General features: G+C 38.8%; 1 protein-coding gene across 2 annotated transcripts in view; it reads left to right on the top strand.

The window, feature by feature from the left end:
- gpc6a (glypican 6a) overlaps positions 1 to 20,328 on the top strand; it is a 226,447-nt gene that overhangs the window by 28,518 nt on the left and 177,601 nt on the right. For both annotated transcript variants that reach the window (XM_065254142.2, XM_065254143.2), the window contains exon 2: positions 14,314 to 14,472. In XM_065254142.2, coding sequence (XP_065110214.1) covers positions 14,314 to 14,472 — 159 coding nt within the window. The remainder of the gene's footprint in view (positions 1 to 14,313; positions 14,473 to 20,328) is intronic.

Below are 20,328 nucleotides of genomic sequence, written 5' to 3'. Positions count from 1 at the left end.
CACTCCCTTCTGAGTGGACGAAAGCTCTAGTTTTAAAATCTTCCTATTTAATAGCCTGCATGCATCATTCTAGACATTTGCCACGGGCAGAACCAAAGTTTCTAGCTAACAGTGCGCTCGTCCATTGACATTTAGCAGAAGCGCCTCCACCTGCAAGCCATGTGTGACCCCTCATTAATGGCAAAGGGGGTTTCGGTGAGGAACTGTAAAATGCTCATAAGCCCGTTAATGTACATTAAATGGACTTTAAATTACAGTAAGGCTGAGTGCTTCTGACGCTTATGTAGTGCATGCGGTTCGTAGCTATGGGTCCGGGTTATGGGAATGTTGAATGAATTGCTGTAGTCTCACCATCTTGTGAATCAGTGGCTCGTGGAATAGAGCATATTTTGATTTCAGCACAAGGTGAAAGCTGCTGATATTGTGCAGTTTAAAGTGTTTGGGTTAAACATCTTAGCGTCGTTGGAGCATTAAAATTATTTCATCAACTTTAACAAGAAATTGGGAAGAAGCGCTATGATGCACTATGATGCTTTTGTTTGGTTTTGGAGGTAGTAAGATGAAAACACCTTGTTTTTTAAGAGTCTACCATGGTAGCAGGGTCATAAACCAGACATTAATTGGGACAGAAAATCACCCTAACAGATGAATTAAAACAGGTCAGATTGCATGCATGAATACATTATTTTCTTTTTCATCTTCTTGTGTGCTTGAGAAAAATTGAAAGCAAATGATATGAGAAATTGTTATTTGCAAAGTAGTGGGAATCTTCATCTGTGGCATATGGTGGCTTTCAGAAAATCCAGTGTAAACTCATTCAATTTGGGTCTCGAGTCCCAGTAGGAATTACAGAAAGTGAGATATGTAGTAAAAGTGGCTGAGAAGACAGTTTGGGACTACATGCCCCCACTTTATTCCTCTAATGAAGTCTCATGTAGCCAGACACTTTATTACACACTAATTCAAGTCTTATTCATATTGCAAAATATTTGAATCCAAAAAATGCACACTTTAACAGGGAAGAGACCGTTTGGCTTACATGTGACAAACAGCAGTTTTTTTTTTCTGTGAGATTCAGGGTCGGGTTCATCTGAATAAACAGGACTTTGCTTTTAGATGGCATTATTAAAATGTGACCTTTCCTTATTTAATGTAGTCTTTCGTTATATAAAGTTACAGTTGAATAGATGCTTGCCAAGTGTCTTCCATTTTTGTGTGTAACATATATCACATAGTAAGTAAATGGGCTGGTTTGTCCAAAGGTTGGGGTTGGGTCATATCCGAATGGACCACAAGAAGCTCAAGTTCTCCACATCCAGTCAAAGTTTATTAGATATTTGGCCAATGCTTTTCTTCATGTATAAAAGTGCAGTTTAACACATTTCACCATATTTAAATCCATTCCACAAGACCATGAAAATAAGTCTGGACCCACCAATTGGATACGAGCATCCATCACGGCTGTAAAACAGAATTAGTCAGTATTTGGTCTGAAAACTCATTCATTATGCAGTATGACACTGATCTCTTCATTAGTTAGACTTGTGATAACATTATTTTAAAGGGTAACCCCAACCAGCATTACAGAAGCCGCTTGGAGGTCTTTAATCATGTTTGTTGATTTGGTTAGCGGTGGTCTGGCAGGCTCTCAAAGAACTTCAGACCCATGAAACAGCAAGCCGTCGGTCGTTCCAAGACCTTTCATCTCATCTGTCTTTGAGAGCGTGTTTGCTTTGGCTCACTGTGTCCTGTCACTCATTTCTCTAAAGTTTCTTTTGTGTGTTCAGGTAGATTATGTCAGGATGATATGCTGCTATATTAGTCTGGCAAAGCAGATTTTGGGAGAGAAGATAAAAGCAACAGTGAGCTGGGATCTTCTCACAGTTTGACAACATAGAGGCATGGGTTTGTGTTGAGATGAACTTGAAAAGGTGGTATATGATGAGCTGGTCATCTCCATAACTTAAAGTTTTGTCGTAATTTAATGAAGATTTTCTATAAAAGCAAATGCTTGACTTTTATTATATGTGCAATGGTTGAGCTCAGGTTCTTTATTAATTCATGTCTTGTTTATTTGCATGGCAGATAATGTTGTCAATTTTTGTAAACTTTCTGCAGTTACTGCAATTTTTTTAATATAAGGTATATTAGAATATTTAAAGATAAAAAATACTGTTGAAATTGTCATTCATATGAGTCTGGTTTGCGTTTACATGTTAAAAATAATTGTTTATATAGAAACCTGTTTTCATGCATCTACATGCAAACCAATAAACCGTCTATGCAGATTTGGGGATTTGTCAGGTTTCTTGCGGGCAGTGACATCATCGTCTATAGTCCGCCTCCATTGTAAAAATTCCTTGATGTATTTAAATGTTTAAGTTTAATCAACTTAAATTTACAATTCATTTCAACTTTCTTGACTAGTGAGGAGTTGTGATAAATGATAAAAAAATTAATTAGCTTAAATAATTTTTTTTTATATTTATAGAAACTCCTCAATGGTTAAGAAAGTTGATATAAATTGTAAATTCAGATTGATTAAACTTAAAATTTAAGTGCAACAAGGAATTTTTTCAGTGTAGTTATAAAAAAAGATGGCGGAAAATCTGTCAAAAGCTATACTGGGGTGCCTTTTTTTCAAAAGCATTGTTAGCCAACTACTGTCGTAGGTTTCGTCATTACTGACAAAGTTCAAGGATTTGGTGTTTCCCGAAACCATACTTCAAACAAACATTTGCAAACTGCATCGCAAACTTGTGTGGTTTGAACACAGCTCTTCACCTGTCATTGGAAGCAAAGTTCCTTGTTATTATCTTATGTAGACTTACGTTGATCATGCTTTTGAACAAAATAAGCAAAAAACATGTAGTACATTCTGTATCCCAATATACAAATTTTATTTTACGTCTTTAAGTTTGTTAACAGAATTAAAGCGCTGCATTTGAAAACTGCGGATGTGCGCAGCCTTAAGAGCTTTAAGACCCTGGGGGAACCCTGGGAGGAGTGACGTAAGAGGAAACTTGCGCATTAATTAAATATCTTTAAAAAAAATCACAATAACAAAATCAAATTGATTTGCACAGATTAATTAGTACTCCACCTCCCACGTGACATCATCAACTGTATTGTTAAACCAACAGGGTTCAAATTATGAATGTGCGATAAAATTACTATGCTTTCAGGAAACAGTTGTGACAAGCTAGTTCGTTTCTCCAACTAGTTAGGCTACATTGTTGTTCGGGAAACACAACCCTGGTTTATCTCTTCTCATGTTTTTTCACAGTCAGCTGCACGAGTTTCACAGTCAACTGCACGAGTTGGGAGCAGACCTAATGTGTCATTTTATTTTACCGATTGTAACGTTTATCTTTTGCACACAAACAAAAACTGCAAGACGTTTATAGACGTTTCAGCAGAAACAACATAAACAAACAGCTTAACAACAATCATAACCTCCGATCGGAATGTGTAACCGCGACAACGGGTGTGCGTCCGATGTCTTTATAACACGAAGGCGGAGCAATGGGTGTAAATCCACCTGTGCCAATCGGATTTTGCTTTAGCCATTTATGACCTTTCCCAGATGAAAGAAAATTAGGGCCCTATGATTTCCGCGATCACGGAATCGCGGACGGAATCGCGGAATTGGCAAATTAACATGGAATCTAGTATTAATGCGGAATTTCGCGGAATTTTACAGAATTTGAATAAAATGATGTTTTTGTGTGGGAGACGAACGTATGTCTGGGGGTAATGCAGACCGGAGGAAGTAAATCTGGGCGACACACCCCCTCCCGTCGTTTCAGACCCCCTCCAAAACACTGAAACCATGGTGAAGCAGCTGTCCACGACTCTGCTTTTGTCAGCGAAAAAATTATGAAATTCGACGCTAAGCACTCAGTTCCTAGCAGTTTTTCACATGACTTTTATGTGACCAGAGAACTGTTATTTTGTAAGTTTTGTCAACATTCTGTACACTGTGAGCGCAAAGATACATGCACTCTCTCATCCACGTCTGTTTCACTGTACCTCTCTCACGTGCACGCGCTCACGCATCTGTCCGAAGATGAACACAAATCCTCATGTATTTGTTCAGTTTTATGCATTTCAAGCGAGCTGAGGTTAACTAACTATCCCTTGGATTTAAAATATCATCATCTGCATCATGGTGACGCTCTCTGTCTCTCTTTCGCTCGCACGTGCAAAGAGCTGCGAGCTCATGCTGTCCGAAGTCAGATCATTATCCTGTGTATGTTTGTAAAGTTATATGCATTTCAAGCGATCTTGTATAAAATATTGATCGTGTTCCGCTGGAGTGATCGTGTGTAAGGCACTTCTGAAGGCACCACTGCTTTGACAGCTTGTTGTAGCCTTCTGCAACAACACTAAACAATGCATTGAATTGAGTTGTGTGTGTGCGCGCGCGCGCGTGTGTTTGTGCGTGTGTGTGTGCATGTGTAAATGCATGTTTTACGGTCATTAAGTAATCGTGTTATCCAGTTTTTCCCAAATTCATTTACATTTTAATCATCAACATTATAGGCACACTCTTTTTATAACTTAAATAACAATAAAGGGTAAAATAAGAATTGCCAAAAATTAAAACGGATAAAACGGAATTTGCAAAAATTAAAACGGATAAAACGGAATTTGGGAAAAAATAAAACAGAATTTGGGAAAAAATAAAACAGATTTTATAGGGCCCTACATAATCGGAGTGGGACTGTGCATGTCAATTGCACTCAATAAGCAAGTATTAATTCCCCTTAAAAAAAGGTTTTTTTTACATTTTTACAGCAGAATGATTCATATAATAATATACCACGATATAAACAGTACAACAGGATCTCTACCAATTGATTCATTTCTACATTACACTGTGAAATGCATCTACCTGGAGTCTATTCATGTAGCTCGCTTCAGCCATGCACTTACACCAAGACGTAGTCAACAGTTCCAGCGGTGGAGTTCTGCCCAAATCTTATGAGATTCACTTTGATCTAATAGAGTAAGTAAGAGAGAGACTCTTAGAACCGGATCAATACAGACCTCTGCTGAAGATCTGCTCACTTTCGACCGCTACTTTTCTCTCAATAATGAGGTAATGGTTCACCTAAGCTAGCTGTGTAATCTTTAAAAATAGCTTAGCGCATTTAGCCTAATAACCCGACACGTGCTCGAGTCAGAACCTTTAATGGAAGCGGACGAGACTCGATTCACATCCTCGAAGCCACAGTTCCAGAGGTGGTTTTGATGGGCTCGTATCTGATGGCCGATCGATGCCAATTCATTCTGTGCAGAACTAGCAGCGCTATCGAACGCGAGTCCCACCACCTCCTGCAAATACAACCGACACCGGCCAGCATGCCGGGGGTTTGATTAGTCATGGAATTAAGAGGGTGCTCGGATTTCCACGTCTCATCCCGGCGCCTCTCCATGACGAATGACGAAAATCTCTTTGCGGTTCCTAAACGAGTTCGTTTTTGCCATCCCATCATTCTCTGCAGGGTTCCACTGCATGATAAATGACTTATTGGGTGGGCGCTGACAAAAGTCTCCACACACCGACCGAGCAATAAACAACAATGATCATTGATTTTTTCATGGTCCTCACCACAAAACAAAATGAAGTAAAATGGCATGTGGTTTGTTGGGGCTCTCTTCAGGTGCTCGGAGCGCTGTGAGCTATCAAAGAGAAGGGCAAATCATTCCTGTTGGCTGTAAATTAGACCGGAGCGTTTCCGTGAGGGTTTTACTGAGGTGGCGAGGGTGAAAACGTTGGCAGGAACTCTTCGCACACAACGGGCCATGGGACCCACCATATGGCTGTGACCATATGCAGAACGTCCCTGTGGCCAGGTAGACTAATGAATACCATAGAGAGTTGCCCCAAGTTTTGGCATGACTTCGTTCGCTGGGTTGAGTTTGGTCTCATTGCTGGTTGGGTAGCGCTGTAAAATCTCAATCTTATTTCAAGCTGTACTGCATAGTGTCAAACCAGCTCTTGTTGTGAGCAGACTATATCCGATTTGGAGTGTTTCCATTTAAAAGGTGCCAAAGAATGCATTAAAATAATCTTTTACTTTGTTCTCTTTACAATTCAGTAGCTCTGTGTGTCTGTAAACAGATCTTATGTTTGAGCCTGTATCAGACAAAGATAATGGAATTGTTTGGAGATTATTAATGGACATTTCTGAGTGTTTGTTTTTCAATATGGACCAGCAAAACATAACTGTAACATCAATAGTAGCATTTTAGCTAAAACGCTAGCATATACACTGCAAAAAATGATTTTCAAGAAAAAACTTCTCAGTATTTTTGTCTTAATTTAAGATTTTTTTTATATTTTTACTGAAAACAAGATGCTTTTTCTTGATAAGCAAAATGACCAAAGAAAATAAGTCTAGTTTTTAGACCAAAAATATAAAATTTTAGTGATTTTGTGCATAAAACAAGCAAAAAAATAATCTGCCAATGGGGTAAGCAAAAAAATCGTGAATTTTTTTTTTTTACCACTAAATTCAAGAAAAATTCAAGAAATATTTGCTTACCCCGTTGCCAGATTTTTTGTCTTGTTTTATGCTCAAATTCACAGTCCAATATATTTTTGGTCTAAAACTGGACTTATTTTCTTGGGTCGTTTTGCTCATCTTAATTTAAGAATTTGTAGACAAGACAAAAATCTTTTTTCTTAAAAATCTTTTTTTTTTTTTTGCGGTGTAGTATTAAGTAGCATATAACGCTAACTCAACAGTCACAACTTTGTTTTTAGCATAGCAACAACATTGTACAAATTGCTTAATTTGATAAGTAACGTATGTTGATAACTTTTGTATGACATCATCCTTTATGTGATTCTTTAAGTTTACTTAATAATTAATAATTAATTAATTATTTACAGTATTATCGCTACAGTTAAATGAAACAAATAAAAGATACTAAGTTGTGATCTAGAGTAGAAATAAAACCTCTCTTCTTTTATACTTTATACTTTTTTGTTTCTCTGTCTAAATGTAAACGTAGCTTTATATGCTTATTATTAGTAAATGCAAACATGTTGAATGCCTATTTATTTGAAAATCATTTTCGATAATAGGATCTGATGAATGAATACTGTACATGTAAGTCAAGATGAATCGGGTGTTAGCTGAAATAGTTAGTTTTCCTAGTTGACACATAGACCAGTCACCTGTTCCAGGGTGTTTTTCAAGATACACTTGAACAGACTCCAGCTCAGTGTATAGAAAATGGATGAATAGACTCGAGTCATTCAACATCCTGCACAAAATGAAGAATTCAAGTTAAAATCGATATGGACTGAAAACAATCATGTGATATTGAACAGTTCCCACAAAACTGCACCGAATCTGTTCGTATCCGTTGGGATCTCGAAGATGAAACACAACAAGAGTTTTTCATGTATTTACTGTTATAATCCCCTCATCAATTACTCCAATTTACCCACTTTTAAGGAAAAGTAATTTATCTTATGGTACAATCAAACACTCATTATGTGTAATGTAATTGCTGCCAGCTTGACTCAAGATTCAATTGTAATGATACAGATGGTTCTTTCTCTGCCAAGAAAACAATGAGAGACTCTTCAGTTCAGCCTTGTTTTTCCTAAACGCCGTCGTACTTTCAGAATGATGGGCTTATGTCTAATTTGGTTTATTGGATGAATTTGAGGGCTCGGCATTGACGTATTACAAGGTTTATGAAGTTAGGCGGATTATAGCAGGGTTCATGTTTAAGCGAAGCAAAAAGCTGACGTTTATTGGTTGGCAGGCGGTCGCTGTGACCTGTGAACATTGCTGATGCTGTAGCATCGTAAGCATGCGTCCACCTGGTTTGCTTTCACACGTCTTGTCTCTTTAGATTTTGTATGAATGTCACCTTATGAGTCGTGCTTACATGAGTCTAGCTGCTATTAAAAGCATTGTGTATCGTGTTTCGCTTTGTGAAATATTGACACATGATTGAAAAGTGTGTTAGCAGAGCAAAGGTCATGGGTTTGATCTCAGGTGACCCATATCGCTAATGTATTTTGTATGCACTGCAAGTCACTGTGTATATGAACATGCAAAATGCATGAATGGTAATTTCAAAGCGTCTATATAGGCTCCTCAGGAATTATTATTTTTTTGCATGAGTTAATTCAGGTGTGATAAATTATGAAGGCATCAAATATGTGTTTATCCAGAAATCGCTTGTTGATACTGAGATTTTCCCAGAAAAGTTTTTTTTTTTAAATCTTACTTAAAATAATGACTGTACCTTGCAGAAGTAGCAGACATTTGATTTATTTTTAATCCTCAGAAAACCAGAAAGCAATACATTAGCATTTTTCTGTGCTTATTTTGAGGTAAATATTTTATAATGTGATTTCTAGATATGGATATAAAATTTTCATAAAGAAAATCTCCAACTTTGAGTTATATTTACTACCCAGCTTCGCTGGTCCAGGGAGATATTGGGGCATCAAAGAAATGCAAATTTCCAATGCTTTCCCATAGAGGAAACTTTAAATCGTTTTATGAAAGCAAGTTATGCCTTAAAAATGTGTATTAATGCCATTCTTTCCGTAATGATGCAATGGAGAACTATCAAAACAGTGGACTCTTGGGAAAAACAAAATGAGCAGAAAAGAGTAGCTCTGTGCAAATATGATCGTTTATTGTTTTTTAATTTGAAGTTATCCTCAGGGTGTGAAGAATGACTTTTAATATGAGTTTCAGATTATTGATTACCTTTTAAAAATGTAATCAGTAGCAAAGCTTGACTCTCCAGGAAAAAGGATTACAGTACAACAACAAGCTCAGGACTTACAAAAATAACAAAGTAGTTGCTAGGGCGTTACTGTGGTGTCACTGTAAGGGTTGTAAGGGGTATTCTGGGTGGTTGCTAGGGCATTAATGTGACGTTGCTAGGGTGTTATTGTAAGAGTTGCTAAAGGTGTTCTGAGTGGTTGCAATGGTGTTACTGTAAGGGTTACTAAGAGTGTTCAGGGTGGTTGTTGGGGTGTTACTGTGTGGTTGCTAAGGGTGTTCAGGGTGATTGCTAGATAAGGATATAACTGTATGGTTGCAAAGGGTGTTCTGAGTGGTTGCTAGGGTGTTACTGTATGGGGTTACTAAGGGTGTTGTTTAGGGTGGTTGTTGGGGTGTTACTGTGTGGTTGCTAAGGGTGTTCAGGGTGATTGCTAGATAAGGATATATCTGTATGGTTGCTAAGGGTGTTCTGAGTGGTTGCTAGGGTGTTACTGTAAGGGTTACTAAGGGTGTTGTTTAGGGTGGTTGTTGGGGTGTTACTGTGTGGTTGCTAAGGGTGTTCAGGGTGGTTTCTAGATAAGGATATAACTGTATGGGTCGCTAAGGGTGTTCAGAGAGGTTGTTTGGGTGTTACTGTGGGGATGCCAAGGTTGTTCTGGGTGGTTGCTAGGGTTTTGCTCCAAGGGTTGCTAAGGTTGTTCAGGGAGATTGTTAAGCTGTTATGGTAGTGGTTGCCAAGGGTGTTCAGAGAGGTTGTTAGGCTGTTACTGTGGGGTTGCCAAAGGTGTTTAGAGAGTTTGTTAGGGTGTTACTGTGAGGTTGCCAAGGGTGTTTAGAGAGTTTGTTAGGGTGTTACTGTGAGGTTGCCAAGGGTGTTCTGGCTAGTTGCTAGGTTGTTTCTATAAGGGTTGCTAAGGTTGTTCAGGAAGATTGTTATGCTGTTACTGTAGCGGTTGCCAAGGGTGTTCAGGGATGTTGTTAGGGTGTTACTCTGGGGTTGACATACAGTAGGTGTTCAGGGAGGTTGTAAGGGAGTTACTGTATTGTTGCCAAGGGTGTTCTGGGTGGTTGCTAGGGTGTTGCTGTTGGGTTGCTTAGTGTGTTCTGTGTGATTGCTAAGGCTGTTTATGGGGTTGCTAAGGGTATTCAGGGAGGTTGTTATGGTGTTTCTGTGAGATTGCCAAGGGTGTTCTGGCTGGTTGCTAGGGTGTTGCTGTGGGGTTGCCATAGGTGTTCAGGAAGGTTGTTATGGTGTTTCTGTGAGGTTGCCAAGGGTGTTCTGGGTGGTTGCTAGGGTGTTTCTGTGGGGTTGCCATATGTGTTCAGGGAGGTTGTTACTGTAAAGTTGCCAAGGGTATGCTGGGTGGTTGGTAGGGTATTGCTACGGGGTTGCTCAGTGTGTTCTGTGTGATTGCTAAGACTGTTCAGGGGGTTGCTAGGGTGTTACTGTAAGGGTTGCTAAAGGTGTTCAGGGAGGTTGTAATGGTGTTACTGTGGGGTTGCCGAAGGTGTTCAAACATGTTGTTAGGGTGTTACTGTGGGGTTGCCAAAGGTGTTCCGGTATGTTCTTAGGGTGTTACTGTGGGGTTTCTATGGGCGTTCTGGTTGGTTTCTAGGGGGTTTGCTAAACAAAGCTGTAATATCAATTGTGAAAAGCTCTCTATATAAAAAAACTTAAATAGAATTTCCACAGTGTTGGTTTCTAGGGCATAACAGTGGGGTTGCTAAGGGGTTTTACTGGGTAGGTACTTTGTGTTTTTGGCCCAAGTCAAAAAAGCCCCCCCCCCCAGTCTCTGGGTTGATGGTCTCTAGGTACATCTCAGGTTCCTCCCTAGAGTTCTCCACCATGTCAAAATCAGAAGTCTGATTGCTCAGAGAAGTACTGGCACAATGCTCTTTAACAAGCTGTGTGATTTGAGGACCGTAGCACAATCAGTTCAGGAGAAGTCTCGGGCTGATGTGAATAAGGTCAGGGGTTTCGTTCATCCAGCAGTCTATATATGTCCACAACAACACTATTCTGCAGTGTAAGAATTATTTCTTGATGCCCAGGACTCTGCCTATAACACATACCCAGGCCTTGACTCGGTCCGCTTATTAGCAGTCTTATTTCAGCCATCTACTTGGCTTAGATTTAGTTTAGCTGGACTGCTGTTTAAGTGAGTTAAAGAGGTGAAAGCATGGCAGGTAGATCGAATACCCTTCATAGCTAACATGACTCTACTGTTATTCCTGCCGTTAATCTTGCTGTCAAACGCTTCTTCAAGTTACATGTTAAATCCTTTGATGCGGAGAGAGAGTGTTCAGCGCCTGCGAGCAGAACTCGGGCTGTATAAACTGATGTTTTTTTGCCTTCAGTATTGAAGATGAAATCATTTCGAAATCTCCAGTCACTGAATGCATTTTGATTTTTAATAAACTGTGTGATCCTCTCTTCGCTCAGTTTGTTTGCAAGGCTTTCTGTTGTTTGCACAGATGGGCTTGCGTACGCATGTGCGGCGAGGTTTTATATGTAAATTTGATCCTGTTTCTAATCACCATATGTTGTAAAGGCATCTGTAATCTGATCACTGTCATTTCTACTTATAAAGTCACTGAACCTGCAGACTTTGCAGATGTAGTAGATGATAGCTCAGAATTGATGTTCTTGCATCCAAATAAACTAGGATTCAAATCTGGATAACGTGTGCGACCAGATGTTAAACTCTATGCATAGTTTATACCTATGCATTTGTTTTTACTCTATGCACCTGTCACTTTATTGAAATTAAGCAATGAAAATTCTCTACCACTGCCATCTACTTCTTTATGGAGGTTTGAAGAGATGGCTTGCACATAAATGACCTAAAATTACGATTTTTCTAGTCATAATTTACCGTATCTATCTTATAATACTTGAAGGCCATGGTTTTCGCAGTAGGATAAAGTGCTGTACTCATGTTTGATCGAGTGCTGGCTGTGTTAAATGGACTTTCTCTTTGTCATCTCTCATTGGCATTTCAACGCCAGCAACGCATGCCTGAGTTTTCATAGTCAGCACTGTCTGCTAATTACAATGCTGCGTTTCAATCACACACCGCGCTCGGGGTTTCAGAGATAATGATCCATAACCATCAGTCACATCTGTGCTGGGAGGGACACATACAAAATGTTAAGCTTGGGAAAATACTGTAATATGAATCAGTTAACATCTCTGAACGGTTTAAAGAAACCTTATGTTTATCATGACCTCATGTGAAGCCAGTTTGATTTGTGCTGAAGACCACAGATTGTGTTTTAATACTTGGCCCATCAAAGACATACAAGGTTTAGGATGTGAAGGCTTTGGGGGTCTCCCATCTGTGTGCGGCCCACCTTATCTTATTTTAAATGGTCAAAGCTTTGTGTTAGCCCTTGACAAAATTAAATGCGAATCAACTTTAATTACAAGAATGACTAATCTTATTTGCGTCAAGAAAAGATTGCACGTTTTAAATATAATGGATAGACTCATGCAAGACCCTTGTGGAAGTGAATATACTCATATGAAGTTGAAAATGAGTGTTAGTAACCTGCACAGTATATAACGGTCTAATATTAGTTTTCAAATCAACTTGAGAACACCCTGCGAATATCCGAGAATTACATTTTTCTCACACTCGCTGTCTGTGATGGAGGGAGGAAGCCATGTCATTACCAACACGCTCTTGTTTTGCGGCATCGCTCGCCGCGAGCGACTAATGATTCCTCGGCGAGGTTCGAGGTTATTTTAAATGTATCATTAGCCGGCAGTTGGCATTTCCTCCGTACATGATATTGTCCCGCATTTTCCATGTGCCAAAAGCACTTTGGATTTGGCTTAGAAAGCGACGCCTGCGGTGGCCTTTCTGCTGCACGTGTAATCTAGCAGGTGTTTGGGAGATTTTTCCGTAAAGTTGGGACGGGCAGGACAGCCTGACGCTGAGGTCGACAGATGGTGCAGTTGGAAAACTGGACGTGTTGTCGTGAGATTCCGGTTCCTCTGTAAATCTGTAATTAAGTCGCTGTTGGTTTGTGAAAAGAATTGTGCTTTTTGGAGCCACGCTGTGACCAATTTTAAACAAGGTTAAACTTTAAATAACAATAAGTGTGTTTCAAATAGTCGTATGTTTAAAATGAATAGCCCTAAAGTATCCAGATTGTCCACTATTTCCATAGATGCATGAACACTAACAGTGATACTGAATTCATACATTACATTATTAAAGGGCCCCTATTAGGTCAATTTTTACAAAATGTGATATAAATCTCAGGTGTGCCCAGAATGTGTCTGTGAAGTTACAGCTCAAAATACTCCAAAGATCATTTATTATAGCATGTCCAAAAATGCCTCTATTTGGGTGGGAGCAAAATGCGCTGTTTTTGTGTCTGTGCCTTTAAATGCAAATTAGCTACTGCTTCTTACCAACAGACAGTGAACACATTCAATTAAATAAGATTTGAGACAATAGTATCTCACTTTTGAGATATGACAGACGGCTTACAACTCACTGAGGGCAGAAACTATAGTAATGCAGAACTGTCAGTAAGTGACTGTGGGCGGGGCTTTATCAGTGTGACGTCACATTAACAATAGCTTGTCTAATGAGACTGCTTTATTTTAATGTGGATTTAAAAAGACTGAGTGGGTGGACTTTTTTCATTGTAGGGTTGTTGTGTTCACACACATTTATGTCAAAAAACCTTGCAAAAGTGGATTTTGCATAATAGGTGCCCTTTAAGTAATAATTACATAGGAAATAATAAATGAAGATCCTCTTGACTACATTCTGATTTATAGAAATAGTTCACCCCAAAATAAAGAATAGCCCATGTTTTTCTCAGCTTCAAGCCATCCTAAGTATATATGACTTTCTTCTTTCAGCCTAACACAGTCAAAGTTATATTAAATAACATCTTTGTTCTGTTTAGCTTTATAATGGCATTGGATAGTGCCCCATTTTTAAAGCTCCAAAAAGCGCATCCATCCATCAAAAAACAAATCTATACTGTTAATAAATGTCTTCTGCAGTGAAGGTACATAATAATGAGTGTACTTTGAACGAATTTTCATTTTTGGGTGAACTATTTCGATTTGAGTATAACTCCCTACTTTTCAGTTTTCCAACCCTGCATTTTTTCTTGTTGAATGTGCAAGAAAAATACACCAAATACAGAACTGACCAGAAAGAGCCTGTTTTTATATTTCTTTTCAAGTAGCCTGACAAAAAGGAAGTAGTTTTAAAAGCAGACAGGAAAAAATGTGCTTGTTTTTCTGTATTAACACTCACACCTGAGTAAAAAGAAACGCACAGCCGAAAGAGCTCTCAAACATTCATCTGTCGCATCTGACGTAATTAAAGATGTCACTTTCATGTCTGATATGCTCCATTAATTTTAGTCGGTGCACCTTCACATCTTCAGTGTGATTTGGGAACTGGCAGTTCAGCTCTGATTTAATGAAGCATGTTTTGATTTGGTGCGATGAGCTCGCGTCTCCCAGCGCGGCCCGACTGAAATCTGTCCTTCTTCTGTCCCACAGGTGAACATCTGCGGGTTTGCTCTCAAGGGTACACCTGCTGTACCTCCGAGATGGAAGAGAAACTCGGGCACCAGAGCAAGCTGGATTTTGAGAAATTAGTCGAAGACAGCAGCCACACCATACGGACAATATTTACCTCCAAACACAAGAAGTTTGACGGTAAGCAATGGTTGATTTGACAGCCCGATCATTATTGTTTTTATTTACAGGACATGACATGTTGAATATTGTTAGCGCAAGATAAACAGCAGACATTTTAAAGCAGTTTTTCTGTGCTTGTGATGGGAATGACTAATTTATATTTTTCTAGTTATTTTGAGGAAGTAGGAATTGGCATTAAGTCTCATTCATGAGACACAAATGAAAATGGTTAAAAAAGCAGTTCGCACACAAATTCATCTTTGGATATGACGTGTCTACATTTCACTTTAACTAACTATCATTCATATGATATGACCAGTGTTCGAATTGAGGTGCGGGAGGGGGGCTAGGGTGGTCCCGGACCACCTATAAGCATTGAGGGATCCCTAAAGCAAGAAAATATAAATTATGGGGGTTCACTGGTTTTTATTAAAATTAAAATACTAAATTAAGCGATACTGTTTATAATTTGTCCCAATTTTGCAATAAACTAATCTTATTTTGCAATAACCTAGGGGACCCCCTGAATCTTTGACATAATTTAAACACTGGAAATAACTAAAGCTGTCATGTTGAAATTTTGCTACAATATTTTCAGTGATAAGTCCATTGACTGTAAAAAATAAGGATGTAGTGTCCGTGATGTTGCACCATCTGGGCAGCGCGTCGCTGCGTATCATTTGCGGATAACTGAAAATGGGTAAAGAGGCGGGATGTAGGTAAAGCTGAGGTGGCTGGTTGCTTAAACCACACCCGCCTAGCTTGACAGTAGTGACCCGTCACTCAAGTGGCCACGCCCTTAATTATGTAGAACTTTAAGGCTTAATATAATTTAAACGGATGAGTTACAACTAACTGTGGATTCACACCAGCCGCGGAAGAGGCGGCAAGTGCGGATGATTTACATGTTAAGTCAATGCAAACACGCGATTAGGCATCCTGCGGCGCGGTACACGCGGTAGCCGCGGCGCGGATGTCGCGGAACGCGCGGAAGGCGCGGGGCGTTCCGCGCGAATTGAGCGTTGCCGCGGGAAACGCGCGAGTTCAAAAATCTGAACTTTGGCGGAATTCCGCGCCGCGTTAACCAATCAGGAGCTTGCTGTAGTAGTGACGTGATTACAGGAAGCGAGCGGAGTGGTGTAGTCTCCGCGGAGTCGCAGAAGCCCCTCCCATGACGCGGATTTCCACGTGAATTTCTCGAATGACTAGAATTTCACGCGCGGCGTTCACGCGCGGATTAAGCGAGTAAACTCAAAATGTTCAAGCGGCAAACTGGACGCGGTTCACGCGTTTTTGCCGCCTCTTCCGCGGCTGGTGTGAACCTACAGTAACCCTAACGCCCTCACAGTTGTCATGAAGGTGCAACATTAGCTATATAGACCAAAAACACTGTTTGTACCAGGCTTTAAACACATTTATATCTGCTGAAAAGTTGGGTATTTTAACATGGGGGTCTATGAGGATTGACTCCCTTTTGTTGCCTCTAGTGGCCTGTCGATGAATTGCAGCCCAATGTCTAGACAGATCCTATAGTGAACCTGCTTGCAAACAGTGAGTTACATCGGATAGCGTTTACTTATAGCTATCCGATCGAGTTTTATTAAAAACACCATGGCTTTGATTAAACTAGTTGGTCTTTACGTCTGACAGTTTCTTAATTACATGAGAGCGGTTGAAATGTAGGCATGTGTGTGATTATGGATGCTGTTCTGGGCCATGGGAATGGGTGAGAAATTTCATTACTGAGGAAAAGAATCATTAATACTTTAGTAACATTATTAATACATTTGATCAGGAGTATGGTGAGCTTTTTAGACATGAATATTTCATCAGGAATCTTTTTGAAAATCAAAAAGTTTTGCAAACAAATTTTGAAAACTATTTCCAGTCCTGTAATAAATAGTTTTTCTTTGAAATACGTATAACATTTCTTCTGGAAATATTTTTCTCATTTGTTCAAAACCATTGCATTTAAAAAAAAATGTGGAACTATAGAGAAGACGATAAAGAAGATATAAACTTTAGCTTTCAACGTCGAGATAAATATCTTCTGCTCTTTAGATATGCGTCTATATTATTGAGCGGTTGGATACTCGTCTGATGTCTCGCTCATAGTTTGTTGTTTTCTATATCCTCTTACATCTCGTAGTTTACTCACCTTTATCTTGCAGGGCAGGTGTATCTGACAAAAACACACACACACACACACACACACACACACACACACACACACACACACACACACACACACACACACACACACAAACACACGCACAAACACACACAACTTTATTTATCATTCTGATAGGCACTGCAGATTTGGCGGGTAATCCCCAGAAACACCTTCAGCTTGGCGGGATAAATATCGATCTGTCCGCAGTATCTCTTTTCTCAAAAAGCGTGAGCACCATCTGATGAATGACTCTGCTTTTGTTCTCTGTTAGGCGTGAAGTTACAGATTTCAAACCGGAGGAGAACATTCATGCAGAAATGGACATTAATCACACATTTAGATCTGGTTTTACTTTTATGTGAATATTTATTTGTGAATATTAATGTTGAGCTGTTTCATTTAATTTAGTACACTGGGTTATTTTGAACCCCGCACTGGGTCAAAAAGGGACAAACTTAACTTTTGGTTTTAATCTACCCAACCTTAAAACAACCCAGTATTTTGGGTTGAAACCATCGGTTTATAACATAACGGGTTGAGTGTGTCCCTTTTTGACCCAACGCTATGTTGAAAATAAACCATGGGTCTTCAACAGCCGGTCCAGGAACCCTTATGCCGAGATCAGACTGCACGATTTTAGCCCTGATTTTGACTCGCCGACAGGTTTTGAGAAATCGCAGACAAATGCCCCAAATCACAGGCAAATGGGTGCTTGTGCATGCAGTGTGAAAAGATCTGTGACCCACCTATCATGCAGTCTGAACTCTTTATAAGAGGTTCATGGTTGTATTAACAGGGGTCCTACAAATTGTTTCAATTTTTTGTTGTTGTTGGTAAAATTAAATAAAGCATCAAACAAAAATGCATTAATAGGCTAATAATTAAAAAAGAGTTCCCACAATAAACTCTATTCAGTTAACATTTTATGTAGTATGCCAAATATTATTCTTTTAATATCTTTTTAATGTAATCATCATAATAACCAGTGTTCATTTAACATGTACTGGGGGTCCCTGCTCCTCCTTTTATCCATTAAGGGGTCATTGGCCTGATAAAGGTTGAAGACCTCTTGTGTAAATGATGGGCAGTTGTTTACTTACTTAGTATTGCATTGTTGCAAATCAGCTTTACAAAAAATATAAGCATAAGTAGCGGCAAATCAGTATAAACGTAAGTAAAATAGAAATCATAAAAAGAGTCTAAAATAATTACATTGTGTTATTGCAAATGTTTTATAGGATGCACATTAATGATACAAAATGATTGTCTGTTGGATTTGTATTTTTATCGCTATTAGGAAGTATGTGTCTATAATATAAGGTCACAAAGTGAATGTTAAATCCATCTACATACTGTAAATGGCAAATGTCAGAAAACGTCAGATCGCTGGTCCCTGCTGAATAACTGAATGTAAAGATGACTAAATTGATGATAATTGCATCAATTTTAAACCATTTCAAGGAGTAATTGTTCCTTGAAAATACTTTAGTTTTTATTCTAATGTAATATTTTGTAAAGATGTGTAACTATTCTTTCTTATAAGTGGAGAGATTTTAGGTTTTAGTAATATTGTAGCTTTGGTACCAGTCGCGTTCATCAAGTCTCTCATATTTAATGGTTGGAGTTTACGGGCGTAGCTGCTCATAAATATCCAATTTGTTAAGCGGAGGTCTGTTATCCGTACTGCTGCCCACTCTGCCGGTTTGTTAGGAAACATCTCGCCCTCTTTCCTCTGGCGTGGAGCGTTAGCCGCCTCCATCCATTTTTTATGCCCTCGTTTTTTTTCACTCTTTGGCTATTTATAGGATCCTATTTAGAAATTCCTCGACTCCTACATTATGATTTCAGCCTTCATAAGGGCCTCATGTTTTTGATGCATTATTGAAAAATTCCTGACTCTGTTTGGGCCTTTGAAAGACTGCGAGATTAAGTTAAATCATAAAACTCATCCTCAACAGCATTTTCTTTCATCCCAAAACTTGTTGTGTGTGATAACATTCAGAACAGTTTTCCAACTCATGCCTGTTTAAAAATAAATATCACAATATTTTACATTTGAAACTTGAGTTGTAGGTTAGCTTTTCTTAACAGCTCAGTAATATTGTTTTCTAGCAGGTTTGTTGTGGGTAACACTTTACAATAGTTGTATTTGTTTGTAGTAATTGCATTAGCTAGCATGAACTAACAATGAGCAGTCTTCATTAAATCTGCCTGTAGTCGATACTTTTATCACTTATAACTCATCTTTAAACATCATAATATTATGCAAAATGTGCCAGTTCTGTCCTGTGACATGGTTTTAAACAGCTTGATTGTAAATCTACACCCTTGCCTTGTATGAATGTATGAGTATGCAAATAAGTTCCTGCTTCTACTCAATCGCACAGCTCATACCATAGATATATATGATATATCACATCTGGCAGTTTTCACAATTTATTCATTAACTGCACGTTTGCAACATAATTTTTTTTTAGCGCAGATGTTAACAGGTGTGAGCATCACAAAAGTCGAGCTGAAGTGTCGTTTCGGTGCACAGCCTATGCGGCATCCATAAATAATATCTATGGTTTGAACTACTGATCCATTTATTTAACTGTGATGATGTCTTTGAAAAACTAACATTTCATGGAGAAAATACTCAGCAATGGTGCTGAATGATAAATTTGCACATGGTTTGTCTTAAATAATATTAAAGGCGGGGTGCATGATCTCTGAAAGCTAATGTTGACATTTGAAATCACCTAAACAAACATGCCCCTACCCCAATAGAATCTGGACCTTCTTTTGATAGACCCGCCTAGGCAACGTGAACCCCTAGGCAACGGTGTTGGTTAGTAGACACGCCCCTTACTGCTGATTGGCTACAAATGTGTTTTGGTACTCAGCCCGACTCACTTTTCAAGTGTTTTTTTTTCAAAAATCATGCACCCCGCCTTTAAAAACACCACATAGACAAAAACAACAATAAAAACTGGGGACTTAAATAGTTAACACCAGTAATGTTAATTTCTAACTCATGTTAGTTCATTGTGGATTTACTAATGTGAAATGAAACATTTTTTGATTTAAAAATGCATTAGTTTAAGAAAGATAAATTATGATTGTTAAAGTATTGTTTAATGATCTTGGGTTAACTAATGCAGATAAATAATCTTATTGTAAAACATTACTGTTGTGTTAATATAAGATTAAATTGCAGATTTACAACCATCCAAACAAAAATCCAAGTTCTCTTCATATTTTAGTTTGTTTATGATTAATTTTAGTCAACAGGTTTTGTTTGGATTAAATGGGGACTTTTGGATATTTGGATATTTTTATCTAATATCTTCTCTTGTGTTTCCAAAGCTGTCGGTTTAGTACAACATGTGAATGAGTAAATGACAGCAGGAATGGTGGGCGGGACACGTGGTTTAGTACAGATTATACAGATTACTCAACGTCGAGCATGTGAACAACTTTATAAATGTGCACCAGCGGCAGGTATTATGTCCATTAAACTGCATTAGTCTTTTTTAATACATTAGTAGGTTTTGTCCCCCATAAGCACCAATTCGCCCCATCCTAACCTGTTTTTAAGTGCTGTGAGACAGTGTTCGAATTATGTCAAAGCTTATGGGGGGTCCCCTAGCTAAGCCCCACCCCCCGGCCAAGCTCCACCCCCCTCATTATAGGGTCGCTGTGATTTCACAACGTAA

This window comes from Paramisgurnus dabryanus, chromosome 4, assembly GCF_030506205.2.
Source record: "Paramisgurnus dabryanus chromosome 4, PD_genome_1.1, whole genome shotgun sequence".
Classification (NCBI taxonomy): Eukaryota; Metazoa; Chordata; class Actinopteri; order Cypriniformes; family Cobitidae; genus Paramisgurnus; species Paramisgurnus dabryanus.
The sequence above is the reverse complement of the archived record's forward strand: the minus strand, read 5'-3'. Positions and strand labels throughout refer to the sequence as shown.